Here is an 18,029-nt window from a genome sequence, read left to right as displayed (position 1 = left end):
TCCCGTGGGTAATTTTAAACCAGTGACACAGATAAACTGTTTGCTATTTTGCATTTCCCAGTAACGGTGCACACCTCATATTTTCCTCAGTATAGATAAAGCCTGAATTTGTCAGCACTGTTAAGGAGACAGAAAGGGGTCGTCAGTATTGAGTGCAGAAGAAATGGGTAATTAGCCGATGGCTGACTCAGGCCACTTGCAGCTTTGTGTGTCAGAGTGGGGATAGAAAAACCGATGAAGCACATCTCCCCGGGTGTCATAAAGCTTTGCTTTATGGCCAGTTTGTGTAGCCTTGCAGATTAAGTTCAAAGAAAGGCGGCTGCTCTTTTCTCCATGCATCTTAAATCCTGTTTCTCCTCAGCTAGATCTGTAGATCAATTCTTTGGACTGTGCTAAGATATCCCTGTTGTCAGCAGCTACAGGGCAGCTACAGGAAGGACGGGGAGGACAGGGTGTCTAAAAATACATTATTTAAGGGACAATTTCACTTCAGATTTAATAGTACTCACAGAGCAGCATGACTACTACAGTCAAATTGCATACTTTCCTTCACTGAGGAGTGGCCATCTTCAGCAGCATGAGCATCAAAGCTCACAGCTCCCAGCGAGCCACAATTGCAACCTCCTTAGGCAAATGCAGTGTTTGCATTTAAAAGGCAAGAAAATCACAGCGAAACAGTAGTTTGTCTGTGATTCATCCAATGAGTTCGTTCTCAAAAACTACCTCCAGCATTATCTCAAGAGAGCAGTCCTACATAGGAATAAATGGGCTGGTGTCTGAAGAGAGTACAATTCCTTTGTCTGTTTAGACACAAAGGACAGTTTTAAGTGAACACAGAGTTGAGTGATGCTGGTATTAGTCTTATTAAGTTCAAAGATAAATGAAACTTGTTTTACTCAAAAATCTGTTACTAGAAAACACATTGGCACGATTCTAATTTGTTTTAAAGACAAGCCAGATACAGAGGGATTACAAGATAAAACACAACAAATTTACACCATTCTCTGTGTGAAACTCTAAAACTCAGGTACTTATCGTCTTTCCTCTCAGGATTAAATAAATAAATAAATAAATAACATCAAACAAATATGGCTGGAAGAAGATTTTGCCAATGTGGTAGATATGCATTACTCATGATATGAATAATTTATTAGAAAAAGTCTAAAAAATACAAACAGTAAAGGAACACTGACAAAAATGCCTCAACACATCCAGAACATTATATTTTCATACTTGCATTGCACCACTTAATCAGCTATTACAGTATTTAAGTATTTACAGTGAAGAAACAAGAAATAATCTCCTACTGTTGACATAGTGAAAACAGAGCTGCTGTGCACTGCATTAGATTGCACCAGAAAAGATTTTCTACCTGCAATATGTGACATTTTAATCCTTTTCCAAAATGCATTAGAGACACTTGGAAGCTAAGCCCTGTAATTTCTTTCCTTTTATTTTTGTCTTTCATTTGGGGCCATGTTTTGAGTGACTTACTGTGAAATGGCACCTGGACTCTGGCATGTCTTTTTACCTATAACTATTAAAATTACATTAACCCCTCCTCCCAGTCAAGCATAAACTTTATCTCATTAGACCTCAGAGCTTTGCTATACAGTTAAGAAAAGCATTCAACACATACAGCAGTACGGACTTTATTTTGGGTAATTAACATTTTTCAGCAACACACACTTGCGATTTGGCACTTTTAATATCTTTAACAAAAGGTGAAACTACAATAAATATAATTTGTTTTAGGCATTGTTCAAAATTAAGATAAATTACATTCATTTAAACTGAGCAGAAATAAAGAGCATAAAGATTTAACTTAAAACCCACAGCAGAATCTGTTATGTGACTGGTTGAAATGTCCTGTGTTCCACTAAACTCTGTGACAAGTTTTTGAGTTCAGCCACGGAGCGAACCTGCTTGTATCCCAGCAGAGCCAGAGTGTCATTACACAGATTCTGAACCGTTCTCACAATGTCAAAGCCGAGTCGAAGCCGCCAGCTCTCAGCTGTCACTCTGGAGTCTCTGGTGGTGGAGTATCTGTAGTTCCACTCAGATGGAGACGACGCGTTACTGTTGGTGTTCTTTGCAATCCACGTCCTCACCCTGTCCTCCATCTCCAGCCCTGCAAACTTGTAGATTTCACTGGCCTTGTCCTTCGGGTTGAATGCTAAGTCCTCATACCGTACCAGCAGGTAGCGTCCACGCAGCCATGCAGGTCTCTGCAGGCCTGTTTCTACAGAGGCTGCCATGTCCTTACAGGTGCTGGTGATCTGCGAAAGGTCCACGTAACGAGGCTGCCGCCCCGTAGCATTCCATATTTTCCAAGCGCGAAACTGATCAGAAAACGCCATCATGCGTGAAGCAAGAATGGCTCTGGGGTCTCGCACCAGGTGTACGATCTTAAGGTCCAGACGTGGATCTTCAGTCAGAGTGCGCAGATCCCCCACCTCAGGTACCCGCACGGTCTTTACAGCTACATGCCCTCTCGACAGACACGACATAGAGGCTAAAGTGAGGTTCAGGGCCCCGCACTTCTTAGGGCACCAGGTTTCATCGGGTGGATCAGAGGCCGCTGCAACTACTCCATCAGAGCACACCGGAGGGGAACAGAGGGCATGACTGGAGCTCCTACGGAAAAAGGAGCTTGTGATGTGGTCTTGAGGCTCGGGACGGATGTAATTCTCCATGAAGTGAAGCTCACAAGTGTACAGATTGAGGAGAAGGTCCCTGTAAGCACCCAGCAAGGCACGGCGGTCCAAGGTGCGACGCAGCCTGCTGCTGGAGTTGGTGAAGGCTTGCTGGACGTGGTACAAAGGTTCAAACACATAGAAGACCCCAGGATGCTGGTTGAGGAGCTGTCCGGTAAATGAGGAACCACTGCGTGTAGTGGCAAACAGCAGGATGTGCTTCCGAGGTGAAGCCATGGGCAGCCAGCTGTCATCGCAGGAGGTTCTCCACCGGGAGTCTTAAGCAAAAAAAAAAAAAAAAAATCTTGACTGTTTTAATGTGTATTATGCGATACTGACGTCACTTTCATTATGTTTTCTTGCAACAAGGTGAACAGCTTTAAATAACTCATTGCATAATATGTTATTACCTGTTCAAGCTCTAGTGAAAAAGAGTTATTTCATTAATTTCAGAAGAATCATTTCAGCTCATAAAAATGAATTAGAGCCAGTCTTTAGTCTAGAAGAAATACAGAATCAAGCCAATAAAGTGTAAATAATTTAGCGAGTAAACATGCATGAGTAAGTTGCTTGTTTGCTGGTGGTTACCGGGGGGATGAGAAATGGTGGATCTCTAAATATAGCACAAATAGCTAATGTGTAATTACTCCTGATTAGGAGTTGATTGCAAAGAGGATGCTACTTTTATACACAGGAGCTCGTCACCGACACACATGTGAGCTATGAGAGAGGATTAATGGAGACGGATTGGAGGAGGATTCTAAAACCAATCACACATATTTAATTTCTCTGTCCTCTCCACTTACAGGGAATTCCCGTAGTTAATGATCCTCTGTATTTTTTCTTTTAAGTCACTAACAGCCGTGGCGTTGCAGCCTGATTCTTGATGCTGGAATAGAAATAATGTCACCAATCAAGCGCTGCGAGTGCATCACTGCATGCCTGCTGCTGCTGTGCTGCCAAATACTGTCTCATTTGTCTCATACTCATTTTAGTTTATTCATGTTAGATTTGCATTAAATATAATAATAAACCTATACGCATGCCAACAGATGTGCAGACTTTAGTGTGGTATGTGGGGCAGTGTAAATTGGCCATCGGGCAGTACCTCTGAGATGTCTGCTCTGGCAGCGGTAAGCTCCCTGACAAGGTCCTGACAGCGAGTCCCTCAGGGTCCGGATGGCTGTGTACTGGACCCCCAGAGACGCACATACAAGAAGCAGCACCGTCTTCCAGGAGCACTCCATCCTGCCTCCACCTCTGACTCTACATCCTTTCCACTGACAATGCTGGAAAGCCACAGAGGCACACACACACACACACGCACACACACACACAATAGTATTTAATTTCAAAGCTACATACATGTGCAGCTTTGACACACTTGTGCCTGTGGGTTTCCACTGATGACCTTCTGCGCTGTTCATGCTGGAGCAGCAGGGAATCTTGCTCAAGGGTGCATGTCATTAACTTTTCTCCTGCTAGTTAAGAATACAAACCTTTGTCCTTCAGCAGTAGTTCCTGCTGCAATAGTATTAGTCAATAAAGAAATTGCTTAACCTTTCTAAATCTGAGAACACTTTCATCTCTGAGCAGTAAATGCGAGGCAGCAGCCAGCTACCGAGCATAAAATGTTTCCATAAGGATCCACAGATTTGTGCCACTGAGAAAGTGCGCAGAGGTCACGGAGAAATGGTAGCGGTAATGTCCCTATATACAAAAGCTCCACAATTCAGGATACTGTGCACGCAGTGGCATAATTGCATTTCATTTTTGCTTTCCTCTCTTCTGGGTAATTAAGCGTCTAAGCTCAGTAGAGCTACATACCCAGATAAATATAGCTGTCTTCATACAGATGAGCGTAGAAGTTTCCTTTGTACACTTCCGAATTCTTTGCCACTGGGCATGAAAGAGCAAAGGTAGATGTGATTTTCCAAATGTATTCATGAAAAAAAAAAGCTGCCATCCATCCGTCCCTATACACCAAGCTGATGGTAGGTAATCGCTCGAGATCCCTGGGTACAAACTGTCTCTCCATCACTCAAAGTGGCTGCGCGAAGGCAATCATAATCAAAATCACAGGTAAATATATATCACCGAACTGACAAAAATAAATATCACCTTCCTGTTTGCTTCCTCACCCCTCTCTCTGTCACTCCATCTCTCTCCAGTCTGCCTCTTGTTCATTAATGATGTTTATGTGTCCCTGGCAGACTCATATCCTCAGGAATGTATCACACTGAGCTTTTGATGTTCCATTAATCACAAACAGCACCAAACCAAAGACATTTACTCTGTGGGTGAGGGGAAAAGAAATCGAGCTGACATCATGAGCCATTCTGTTTGAATACAGCTAAAAACAGTGATGCAGAATGAACACATCGGGGGAGAAAGTTTGTTTCTTAGACTGATAGTTGCAGACAGGATAACAGGAACAAGGACGTCATGCTCTTTGTTTTAGGGCTACTTTAAAGTCGCTTCTGTGTATGTGGAAGGAAAGGAGAGATAGAGACATAGAACGATTGTATGAATGACTGCAGATAATGAGAAACTTTGACCAAGCTTGTTTCTATCTCTGACATTTAAAACAAAAATCTGTCAATTTGACAGCCCTGCCATCCATACCCCTACTGCACAGTTGGCTGACCAAGGCGCATCATATAATTCCTCAGCGACAGGTTTTGTTTTCCTTTCCAGTCATGATCATGGCTCAGAGCTCCTCTGCTGCACACCGAGCTTCCCTCTGGAGAATGAAGACAGATGCTTCAATGGATTAAAGCAATTTGATTTGCAAGTCCTCCGTTCTCCCCGGCTTATAACACCTTCTGCGTCGGCACTCACACCCGGAATAATCGATGTTCAGTCAACAGCTGGAAGGGGACTGCAGGCTTCAGATGGTCTCAGCTTTTGTACCTCTTGTACAATAACATTCCTTACAAGGAATAACAACCACAGGGACAAGACTGACCGGAGATTACACTCTGTCAGGTTTGACTTGTAAATTCAGCAAGCAGGCATTGCTGCTGCTGAGAAAACAGCAGCAAAAGTGTTTGGTGCAAGAAAGGTAATTGCCTCTGTGGAAAACAAAGACAACAAACGAGGTTAGGAGTTAGCGATGAGGGTGGGACTGAGGGATTTGGGATGGAGGTGATTGAGGGATGTGACAGTGCCAAAGATTTTTCTATTAAGGCCCCTCTGTGTGTTCAAAGATCCTCAGGGGAAGGCTATTTATTGGCCACGCCTGGCGATCAATCCTGGAAAACACAGTTGAGCAACAGTAGCATCATCGGGAGGCGTTTCAACGCTCCAGTCCTAGCATCTATGCATTTTTCCTTTCTCTGTTTCTGTCTAAACCAATACCACATACGCACGCGCGCGCACGCGCGCACTCACACATCCACAGGCAGGAGAGCAGAGCAGAACACTGCAGCGCTCAAAGGAGATACATCTGACCCCGGGCTACAGAGGGGCTCCTGTGATGGGGGGGTGAAGATGAAGCTTGTCCTACATGATTCCTCCAGCACAAAAACATTAAAAGAAAAGGGAAAACAAAAGGTACTGAGAGGCGCAAAAGGGGAAAAAGAAAAAGGTCAGCGCTTCATCTGGTCTTGTCCACAGTGAATATAATATTTACTTATAAGGTTCCGACTAAAGGTTTTCTCAGTGTTTGATTCCCTTTCAAACAGTGGAAACAGACAGAAACAGACAGAGTGAATGTGTTAAAGTGCAAAATCAAATTGAAAAAAATGTTAAGTTTACCGAAACACTAAAACATATCGGTAAAGAGTAGTAGCATTCAATTTATGCTACTGTACTGCCAGTTTAAGTAGGAGTAGCAGTGACGAAAAGCGCAATTTGGCATCTGAAAATGATTACTATCATAAATAGCATCTAAAATAAATACTTCCGTTAGTTTTCTACGCGTTTGCTACAAAAACAAGATTTCCTTTGGAGATTTACGGCATAGTAAAAACAGCAGCCGATAAAGTAAGACGGTGTCACTTTAAACTCACCGTAGAATCGCTCAAGAGACAGTTTCAGTTGTTTTAAGAACACATCTTTAAAATATTTAGTGATTATCTCGACAGTGACACACTTCGATCACGGCTCTTTCAGCGCAAAATGAAAAAAAAAAAAGAAGAAGAAGAAGAATGAATGAAATAAATGTCTTACCATCAATGCGCCTGATGAGATAGGAATTCTCCGGCCGGTCCTGTTTGGTACGCTGCATCGCTAAAAGTGTGTTTGTGTGAGTGTGTGAAGCGGAGGGATCGAGCGCTGCCGCTGGTGTCCACATCCAAAGTGGCTTCAGAGCTGGAGATGCGCTATGGATGGAGAGCGGCGAGTAGATGAGCGAAGAGGTATTTCTCACCCCTCAAGAGACCACACAGAGTACTGGAACCGGGTCTCTAGATTGGATGCACGATTGCCTTACCGTGCATTACGCTTTGAAGCCGTAGGGCACGTTTCATTACGTCTTGGAAATATATACGATCTTAAGAGGGAGTAGCCTAATCTGAATATGAGATGCACTCTAACTAAAACTCCACCTTCCATCTGTAATTCAACTTGTTTGCAGGTAAACGAGGAGCAGATATTTCCCATTTTTTATCTTTCATCGGCTCCAGCCATGCATCAACAATCACTTCAGCATCTCGCTGGTGTCATTCCTCCTTTGCTGTCACCATCTCTGCAGGGATTCTCACTATATGCTCAACTGGAGCACCACACACACACACACACACACACACACACACACACACACACACACACACACGCCTCCCATTGGATGAGTGACACAATGACCTCTATTTTCCCCCATTCCAGTGAGGATGACTGCTATCATCGCATGTGTCCCCTCTCCAGGCTGCCAGCCTCCTTGTGTGGAGATGTGGGCACCATATCATTGTCCCTGGAGCGTTGCTTTAGGGTCAGATTTTGCCAGTGACAACTTCATTACTCTTGGGAATGGGGGTGGATTGTGTTTGCAGTCTGATTTATCTCAGTGGTTTATCTTATGCTGGTTGAATTGTGTCTTTATGGAGATAAACACAGATTAACAGAGTAATGTATTTTTTCTGCTGTAGTCCTTATCTGTTTTCCTATAGTGTCTGCTATCGAACGAGCTGTCAATTCATCAGAAGCCCTAAACATCCTTTTAGTTATTCCAGCCTTTTCTGCCTTCATCCAGAAAAATCTTTCGAGGCAGTGCAACACCAAAGCGAAGGCAGGCAGAAATAATCTCAGAAATGGATACTGGAGGGGATGGAAATCTGCCCACACAGATATGGAGCAACCTTTTTGTGGTGTTACAGGGTTGAGGAACATTACAAGTTGAAGGCTTTACTGCACAGAGGGCAGCAAACTGCCAAGAACACCTTGTGAGTGATACAAGTGTGGCCCATTCTCCGCTCCTCTAAGCACCGATCCCTCCCCTCTGCCTGCCTACAGCATTGATTCCCCGGCTCTAAACAGCCTAACGCCCCCGCACGTTCTTGGCGAGGTTTGATACAGGCAGTAAGAAAAAGTTGAATATTCCATGTTTGAAGGCTGAATCCTCCACAGGCCTCCCCGTTTAGCTATGCCCACACTTGTTCCTCACTACATGCAAAGAGAACAGATATGGACATACTTGCATTAAAGATTCATTGTGCTTTTCAATTTCTTTTCCAGAACACTCAGGCTCTTAACTAATGTTTCACCAAACTGCACTCGTTCTTCTCAGTATCTCTGTGATTTACCTCAAGATGTGATCTTTAACGTGACAACAGTATTTTATCATAAAGTGTTTGGAAAGTTGAATTCTCTCCACTGTTAGGAGTAACCCTGTCTCCTTAGCTCACTGAGTGTTTTTATATATCTGGGTTTGCTTAGCAACATCTGTTCAAGGCACAATCCATCAATCAGATAAACTGTCAGTCAGACTGTCACAAGTAAACCCAGGTCTTACAAAGTCTGCCTCTGGAGAAGAGCTGGTATTCCTGTGCATTCCAACTCAGCTGAGAGCCTGCAAAAACATTCCTTCAGTTCAGGTCTCCATTGTTGTATTTGCAATAAGCAGATGAAAAGAAATTTCATTTTACCAACTGCCATGCTAGCAGAGACAGCTAAATTTTTTTCAGTAAACAACCACCACGGAGCACACCAGTAGAATTTCTCTAATATCACCCTTGCCACATCTAAGGACTTTGCAACAAGTTATTGCCACTTGGAAAGTAATATAATAACAGCACCATGCAAGTACACAATTATTTCATTTAAGTTTGACATTTCTCCCACGATAATTATTTGTTTTCTGGCACACTAATTCAGAAAAAAGTTCATGCCCCACTTCTCACAGCTCGCAATTTTTATTGATCAAGAGTCACGAAAATAAATTCAAAATTAATTTGACTTTACTAAAACTCAGTCTGTTACCCTCAACACTATTTTCTGTTTAGTCCTCTTACTAAATTATAGACCTTCAACTTAGTTTCACTTCATATTTTACTGTAGTCATCCAAATCCATTCTGTAGTGGCTCCTTGCCTTAACAGACCTGTTTGTGAACCCTTGCCTTCATGTAACCTCTCAACTAATCCCAGATTTAAAAATATGTCTTTAATATGAAATGTAAGTATTTATGAGAGCTGGGTTTGTCATATGTTGAGTCAGCATCAGTCTGCATCACTGCAACCTCCATGTTGATCACAACATGATGTGTGCTGGCCCAAAAAGCATTTTTCCCTTTATGTTGCTGCAGTTCCTCAAATGGCCACTTGAGGCTGGCTTTCATTCAACATCGCAGTGGCTACATGCATCTTTGGATTAAGTCTTGGATTTTTGGAATTTGATTGACCTCACACACCAGGAAAGAAAATGGGAATTCTGCTCTTCATATTCATTTTCAAGTTCCACAAACACAGTGCGGCCTTCCTCTGTTTTTTTTACGCTCTTCCTCGTCTTTATTTTTGACTCATGGAGTGTGAAGTTGAAACAGATAAAAAGTTTTATCCAGATTAAATCACAGACGGCCTGTGTAAACCTGCTGATTCCATTGGAAATAAAGGTAACCAGAGACTCTCATATGTAAGATAAGATAAGATAAGATAAGATAGAACTTTATTAATCCCTCGGGTGGGTTCCTCTGGGAAATTCGACTTCCAAAAAAAGCACAGCAACGACCGAAGTTACAGTTACAGAACTGTTATATATATATATACACACACACACACACACACACACACACACACACACACACACACACACACACACACACACACACACACATATATAAATACAGAGACAAATATAAATAAAATATACAAAGGGGATAAATAGAATAAATAGGAATAAAAAATAAAAATACAAGTGAATTGCACATTTCAAGTATTGAGTCTATTGCACTGTTGACTATTTACAAAAAGTATTGCACAAGGTAACTGAAGCCCTGGTGTCAGCTCGACATTTTCATACGTTACAGGATACTTTGCTGTCATTTCCTCTGATGACTCACTAGAGTAACCAGTTTTGAGGAGAAGGAGAAGCCACCCAAGACCTCTTTTTACAATATTGTTCACATAACGTATTATCTCATTACTGTATTGTTCGACATGTTTAAAAAAAAGTGTAAACACAGTCATTTTTGTAGTAATAATTTTGGGTTTGTGCCCAACAAAAGAAAGTAATTATCATCAGCCAATGGATAAAGTTTAGAGACTGTGTGTTTTGGTTGTTTATCAGTTTTATCACCAGTATTTATGTGAAGCTAAGTTAAATGGCTTTAAGCCTTACATTTAACTGACAGACACAATAATGCTATCAGTCATTTCGTCAGACTGTTTGCCAAAAAATAAGCATATTTACAAAATTATGAAAACTCTACATTTAAACTGACTGGGATTTATTTTGTTTAACTTCAGATACTGAGAAATCACAGCTTTAGTCAGCTGGGATGTTTATTTGTAATTTTTTTCAACCAATAGGGAGTTTCTTTTGTGTAATATTACTTGACTGTTAATGAGAGGTCACAATTGAATTCAACAATGCTGACCCCAATCAGACTTGGAGTCTCAACTAGTTTGATTGCTTATTATTCTGAAGCTTGCAGAATTCCTGACCTGGCATGCCACACTTGTCTCTCCACTGTCCTGCTCAGTGAGCCATTTACAAAGACGAGGATCATGTGGCATAAATTTGTCTCGCCAGTTCCCATCCTGTTTGGCAATTTTGCAAGCCTTCATTTATTAAATTCAGGTGGGATGGGACGCATGCTGAGGTGCTTCACAGCAGGCAGAGCGAAAGAAATCAGCTGAGTGACACACATGATGATGAGAGGAAAGAAGAATGTGGGACAAGAGGGATGAGAAAAGCAGAGAGACAGATAACAGCAGAGAGGAGGAGAGAAAGAGCAGGAGGTGGAATGAGAAAGTTTACACACACCATCTGTGCATCAAAGGCGTGGCTGTGCTGGCTCTGACTTCACAATACGCGTCTGCGTGATTATTTTTGATCGAGAGATCTCTTGATTATGGATGGTCCCATTTTTACTTGCCTGTCTAGCGTGCTCTCACTTTTTTTTATATCAGCTTTAATCTAACAGTATCTGCACATGACTGAGCAAGTCATCTGTGCTGTTTTGTTGTTGAACCCTGTGCAAAAAATATTCTGCTTCCTAGCAAGGACTTTTAATTATCTTCTGTGTGGATGCAGGTATCTCAGCAGCATTCAGTGAAATTAAGAGTTTCTTTTTCTGCCACCAGTCAAGAGTCTCACACACACAACTCTTGTGCTTCTCACATGCCAGAGGAGGCAATTAAATGAGATTTCAGGCCTAACCAGTTGATAGCTCTTGTTTGCATGAAAGACGAGATGTTTTCTTTTGTGTTGCATAAAAATGTAGATAAATAAAATGTAGCTTGTAAACATCACACAACAACTGTAATTACTCCATGGGATGAAAACCAGAATCATTATTGTGGGGCTTTTTCTCTCTCTAAAACACTTTGATCACACAGAAGTTTTACAGTCTGACAGAGAGTGAGTATCATAGCATCAGCATCACGCCCACTGGTTTCTAGAGTATAGACTTCAAATCAAATCTACAAAAAGCCTTTGAGACGTCCAGAGGGGAGTAAGTTTTATTGAGAGCATTTGATTGGTCGTAGTCTTGCTCGAATTGCTCCTCTGAAACAACATACATAAATTCCTGCATGGCTGCAATCCAACCAGACACCTCCACATGTCTGGGTGTTGAGCAGACCGCTATTAGGAAAGATAAGCCCCAAGTGGCTCATCTCAGTCGGGTCTGTAACATCCCCCCCCCCCCCCCTCTGTTTTTGGAACCAAAGGCCCCCCTATGCAACCATTTCCCCTCTAGCGCTTTTGCTGTAAAATCAGCCCATCAGCAGTGCTCTCTGGTGCATAATTGGTGCCATTAGCACAAAGCATTGCACGCTCTCAGACACTGTGGCTAGACAGCAGCAATAGCGAGGTACCTTGCTCTCTCTCTCTCTCTTTATCCCACCAACTGTTTCACACTCACAGGGCTCGCAGCCATCACATTTGTGGGAGTAATGGGCCTGGCAAATTACAGCAGATCGGGCCTCAGCAGGCTCAGCCTGGCAGCCACCAGGGAACATTGAGCAGACAGGCTGATTCCACTGAACATGGGTTCCTGATCGGAGAGAAAAAGCTGGCCTGGGAGTGTGGAGGGATCATGCTAACTTTGACCGGCTGTGGTTTTGATTGCTGCATTGGTGTGCGCGCACATGTGTGCTTACAAGACAGAGAAAACTTTAGATAATCTTCAAATCGAGAGTCGGGTCACACGTCTTGTTGTGCTGCAGAAGTTGAACGAGCCCAAGTGAACACACTCCGAGTAACAACTTTTCTAAACACAATTTCCTGGCTGGTTTCATTGATTATTTTTCTAACTTTAGTTCTGCTCTGTCACCGCGATGGCTCAGTTTGCTTCAACTCAAACACACAGACAGCACGGTCTGAGACAGACTTGCACTAGCAGCTCAAACACGCCCTCCTACACACACAGATGGTCTGAGAGATGCCTCTGCAATTAAGCTGATCCATTTAAAGTCTCACACTGTAACAAGCTGAAGGAAGCCTACTGCTGGATCTTGCTGCTCTCTGAGGCGTGCTGAATCCTCTGCGCTCTGTTGGGCCTCGAGGGTCTTTCTGTGTGACCGAGCCTTTTCTTAATTACACCTGAGAGCACAGAACAGCTGCTCCTCTGTCACATCTGCATCTCCATCAGTCAAGCCTATGAAGGGGTGTATGTAAAGCAAACTGGCAAAGATGTAACACCTTCTACCTCATGCCTCTCATTGTTTTTGCATTTTGCACTATTTGCACCACATTTCTCTGCAAATAGCTCTTCTTTTCCTCCTTCCAGCAGACATTGCTCATCTTGTCCTGAGAATATTCATGAAAAAAAAAGAGTCACAATTAAGTTATTTTTAAAACAAATGATGAGGAAAGTCCAAATTTCATTTTCACTGTGGGTAATTCATAGCTCAACTTCCCAAATATGACACCTTTCATAAAGTTGGTTGATTTTTAGTGCATGTATTTTTAACACTTGGGATGTATTTTTAATAGAAGTGCTTCATCAGAGGGCTGTAAAAGTATCAATGTTAGCAAAGAGCAGAGAAGGTTTCAAAATTACATGAAAGTTGCATTAATTTTATGGAAATAATACCAGAACAGTTTATTTCATAGATGTGGCTTCTTCCTGCAGCTGCAGCATCAGATATTAGCTCAGTATCAAATTAAGAACAAAAACAGAATAAGATTTAATCTTTAGATACCAGCTGTGCAAATATTTCCTCACAGAAACCATATTTCTTCTTTGGATATATTGGCATTGCTGTGGAACATAAATATTTATCAGGGCTCCAAAAGGTTAAGTGTGTGGGAGTGATAGAATCTGGCAGCTGAAAATATTGCTGAAAAAAAAAAAAAAAAAAAAAATCTCCAGGTTGTTTTCCAAGATCTGAGGCTTCAACACAGCTATTAAAATACTTTTACATCGCCATGGTGTTCTTGAAAATAATAGACAAAATGTAAATAATAAATATGACGTTGGATTATTTAACCCTTGATATTTCTTCATGTGTAGCTTTAAAGAGCTTAAATATATTGGTATATGCTTAAGGTAGCACACTTTCAACATATTACCTCAGTATTTTATGCCGGCATGGGAGGTGGTGATATGATTTTCTCACCCGCAGAGTCCACTTTAGGGCGAGACTGAGAAAGCAATTATTGAGTAAATATGCAACAGGAATAACAGTCGTCGTCTTGTTCTCTCATAAATACTGCATAATCAGCAGCCTTTGGGGCTAAAACATAATTCTCAACTGCCAAAAAAATTGGCATTTATTAAGTGGCCAACTTAAAGCTTGCGCCACTAATAAAATGCAGAGCTTGACATGTATACCTGATACAAAAATGGTTTCGGTCTCTAATTTCTAAATTTGGGCTTACAGCAACAGTACAGACTGTAAAATTTTAAATTCATAACTCACACATTTAAATCATGTTCAGACTTGAAATTATTCATATATAAAAGTCACTTGAAATGACACGTGGGTGCTAACACAGTAATTTGTGCCACCTAGCCTTCAGGTGGTATCGGTGGTGGTGCTTTTTGGAGGCTTTTAAGTCCAATTACCTGGGTTACTGTTGGGCAATACAAAAAGCCAGTCCTGGAAGTCTATGCTCCAGCTTTGGTGAATGAAAGTCAGTACAGTAGGTATCTGTGTTGATGCAGAAAAGGCATGGTGAGGTCTTTTTCCATTGGGTGCAGAGCAGCTAAAAATACAGAATGGTAGCCTAGCAGTACAAAAAATTCAGTGCAGCAGAACATTTGATTTATTTACAGTTAAAATCAAGCTCAGGGACTTAAAAAAAAAACAAGAGCTAAAACACTCCAAGTTAACAGTCCATATAGTATGTACATGCTGCAAATGCTCCAAGGCAGTTCTACAAACAAATTCATGGAAAAATACCACATCTTCCTTGATATCCAAATGTAAACTCCATCTTGTTTCTTCCTGTTGCTCTGCTGGGTTCCTGCGCCTTGACTCTTTTGTTGGCTGACCTTAACTGTCCTGAGCTTCCCTCCTCTAAGCAGGGAGGCTGAGCAGGCGTTAATAATTTCCTTTATTAGGAAGATGAGGGTAGAAAGTAACAACTTTTCAAAATAAAAGCATGCAACAAAACAACAACATGCAAATATGAAACCAAACTAATACAACACACAGAATAAAACATTAAAATTATACCCACACAAGCATTAACTGAACCAGCAGGACCTGTATGCAGTAGGTCCTTCTGGTTCCAAATATCCCGACATATTGGCAGCCAAAATTGAAATCCCCATGGGTTTCATATGCAGTCTGTGATACTGGAGGTTGCTGTGCTGTCCCAGATTTGATTTTAGTCATCCGAGGGTGCTTTGTACTTTGACCCTTGCAACCTTAAAGTAATGCTGCACTGCACTGATAGGAGGAAATGATTCAAATATCACAACAGATAAGGCACTTGAGCAAAATTTCCCTTTGTAGCTGACACTGCTTTTTTTTTTTGTGCCTAAACCTGAATGAGGAGGTGGGTGCCACACCCATGAGTTAATCAACTGTGGTGTAAAGAATGAAAGCAGAGGAGCAACCAAAATAGGTACATGTTTTATCTCATTTGTTTGAGCTGTATGAAAGCGTATGTGTGCACTCTACACTTTGCGGTTTTCAGGGAGTGTACAAATGAGCCGCTAGCTCTACCTTCATATTTATAATTTATAGTAAAAGCTTGATTTTCTCCATCACTAAATGAAGCACAAGACAGGATAAGTGATTGATTTTACACGTGTAAGACCAGTAATGTTTTCTTTTACTGGTGAAACAGTTAATACTGTTGACCATTATTTTAGCCACTGAGACTTATCGACAGCATATTAGTGAAGAAGCACCCTTTAAAATAATGTTATAACCTTGCCTCACTTTACAGCACAGATAAGATTCATTGTTCTGAGATCAATCAATGAAAACCTTATGGCCAAATTCATTGATGCAGCCATAAATGAAACACACAGCAGATGTGCAAGTTTACTTTGTATGCGGCAGGTCGTGAGCACGTCTGTAAGTGTTTTACTGATATAATAAAAATATTATTATATATTTTTCACTTTTATGATGATTTCTAATCATACACACGTAGGTTGGTTTCCCCGAGTTTGACAATAGCGAGCCTAGGGCAGAGGGACTTATGCATTATTAATGTCTAACCAGGACTCAGCGTTACCGAGAACCCGAGGGAGATCAGGAATGTTTCAGCGGCCTTGCTGTGGAGAAGCTCAGGGCTTATCGTGTGCCAACTGCTGCATATTAATTCTCAACATGATATTGATTGAGTAGATGATCAAAGTCCAGTATGACTGCAAGAAAGAGACCAGCATTTGTACTCTCTTTGTGGAAGTTCTTCTGGATGAACAAATCATCAGCAGGTAACATGATAACCATAATGAACAAGTTTCTACGTCCTGTTTTGAAAATATTTATTCAAATTCATGTGAGCTTGAAAAAAAAAAGAGACTCAGTTTTGTGAGCAAGGAACTGTGCCACTGCAGCAGCACCTCATATTTTCTTAAAACATAAACTTCCTCAGTATAATATCACGTTTAATAAAATGCACAGTTTAATCAATATAAACACAGTCAGCTAGTCAATAACGTGCAGTTTATAATCACTTTATACATTGTGTCTCATTTTGTGTTTCCCAAACAATAAACTGCAATATCGGATCAATACTGATGTACACACTGCAGCAGTATACTGCTAAACTTGTTCAGGAGCTACAGATGACATTGACTGAATATTGCATATGTAATTGTATTCAATGAGTTTTACAACAGCAGCAGAATTTGCATACACACATGTGAGATATGCAAACGCAGATGTATCATCTAATCCATCTGGATATTTTGAGGAATAATTTTGTAACAAATTTTCATGGTTAAAAAACAACAACAATGTATTGCTCTGGTTTCATATATAATAACAATACATCATATGTTTAGTTACAGATGATGGAAGGTGATTGTCTCCCTGGGAATCATTACTGGACTCTGCTAGCATGTTGTAAGTCATTAACTGATTTCACAGCCTGCAGCTTTAATGTTTTGGTCCATTCTCATTTCTTTCATTAATCTGTTTTCCAGCAGCAGCTGTTTCCAGTAAGAGAAAAAAAAAAAGCCCTACAAGCCCACTGTACGCTATCTGTTCAACACCAAACAACAAACCAAACAGCATTTAGCTGCTAAAGAGCCAGATATTTCCCTCAGGATTTCATGAAGAACAGAACTGAGCAGAAAGGAGAATGGATATTGAACTCACGATTATCAGACTTCAAATGATTGTTGAGGTATTTCTTGCCACTGTTTGCGCACATATGAAAATGCAATTAGTTAAACTATTAACCACTGAATTGTGGTGTGAACGTATTAGCATTAACTGTAATGACATTCATTATGTGCAGCACAGTGAAAATGGAAGCACCCCAAAGAGAAAAATATTTACTTCTCTGAAGCCTTTGACATTGAAGCTTACAGGCACTTCCTGACTGCTGCTCCTCCTGTGATAGGCAACAAACAATCTGTTGACAGCAGAGTAGCCCAACTGGTTTTTAGTCATCATTTAATGTTGCATTAGAGCCATGCAACATTTTTTGCACCATCAGATAAATTGAAAACATGATAGCTATGATCCTTTTGCACTTCACTGGCTGCTTGTTCTGTACACTAAACATGAAGTAAAAAGAAAAATCTCTTATTTTTCCACGTTTTCAGTCTTAAGTAAAAACAGGATGTTGAAATTATATTTTATTTTAACAAATCTATAGTCATCAGCGACTGACAAGGAAATAACATAATAAAGAAAATAACATAAAGGCAAACTGAAAGCATAAATACTACTTTTTCATAATAATCAACTGGTGAAAATAGTTACACATTTGTACAGATTTTACAGCACAGTGTGCATCAGGTGGATATTAAAATGTCTTGCAGCTATTTTGCAAAAGCTGAGCAACATTAATCAGATGCAGTTAACCTTTCAGAACAGCTAGGATACGTATCCATCTTTATGTCTGGTTTTGCTGGTTTTCTCTTTGACCTCTTCTTCACCACCACTATTGTGACAATCACTCCAGCTACCAGCAGCAGCAGCACCACTACTGCCACCACAACATACGGCATATGCGGTGGTGGAGGACTGCTGGGTAAATTCAAAGTGATCTCCTGTTTGAAAATGCATTCCAGAGACTCTGTCCACTCGTTGTC

The 18,029-nt window shown here is 41.1% G+C and overlaps 1 protein-coding gene across 2 annotated transcripts; it reads right to left on the bottom strand.

The window, feature by feature from the left end:
- Positions 1-1,127: 1,127 nt before the first annotated feature.
- Positions 1,128-7,358, bottom strand: si:ch73-62b13.1 (Carbohydrate sulfotransferase 1-like). 2 transcript variants are annotated; one of them, XM_004570799.2, is made up of 3 exons: positions 6,870-7,358; positions 3,805-3,985; positions 1,128-2,974 (listed from the first exon to the last, which is right to left on the bottom strand). In XM_004570799.2, exons 1-3 carry the CDS (start codon positions 6,870-6,872, stop codon positions 1,848-1,850), a joined length of 1,311 nt encoding a protein of 436 aa, XP_004570856.1. In that variant the 5' UTR covers positions 6,873-7,358; the 3' UTR covers positions 1,128-1,847. The 2 variants fall into 2 exon arrangements, with proteins under 2 accessions (XP_004570856.1, XP_076741708.1); XM_076885593.1 differs by lacking the exon at positions 6,870-7,358 and having other exon boundaries at positions 3,805-6,828.
- Between the last annotated feature and the right edge of the window lie 10,671 nt (positions 7,359-18,029).

This window comes from Maylandia zebra, linkage group LG7 (genome assembly GCF_041146795.1).
Source record: "Maylandia zebra isolate NMK-2024a linkage group LG7, Mzebra_GT3a, whole genome shotgun sequence".
Classification (NCBI taxonomy): Eukaryota; Metazoa; Chordata; class Actinopteri; order Cichliformes; family Cichlidae; genus Maylandia; species Maylandia zebra.
Note: the sequence above shows the minus strand (reverse complement) of the source record. Positions and strands in the feature narration are given on the sequence as shown.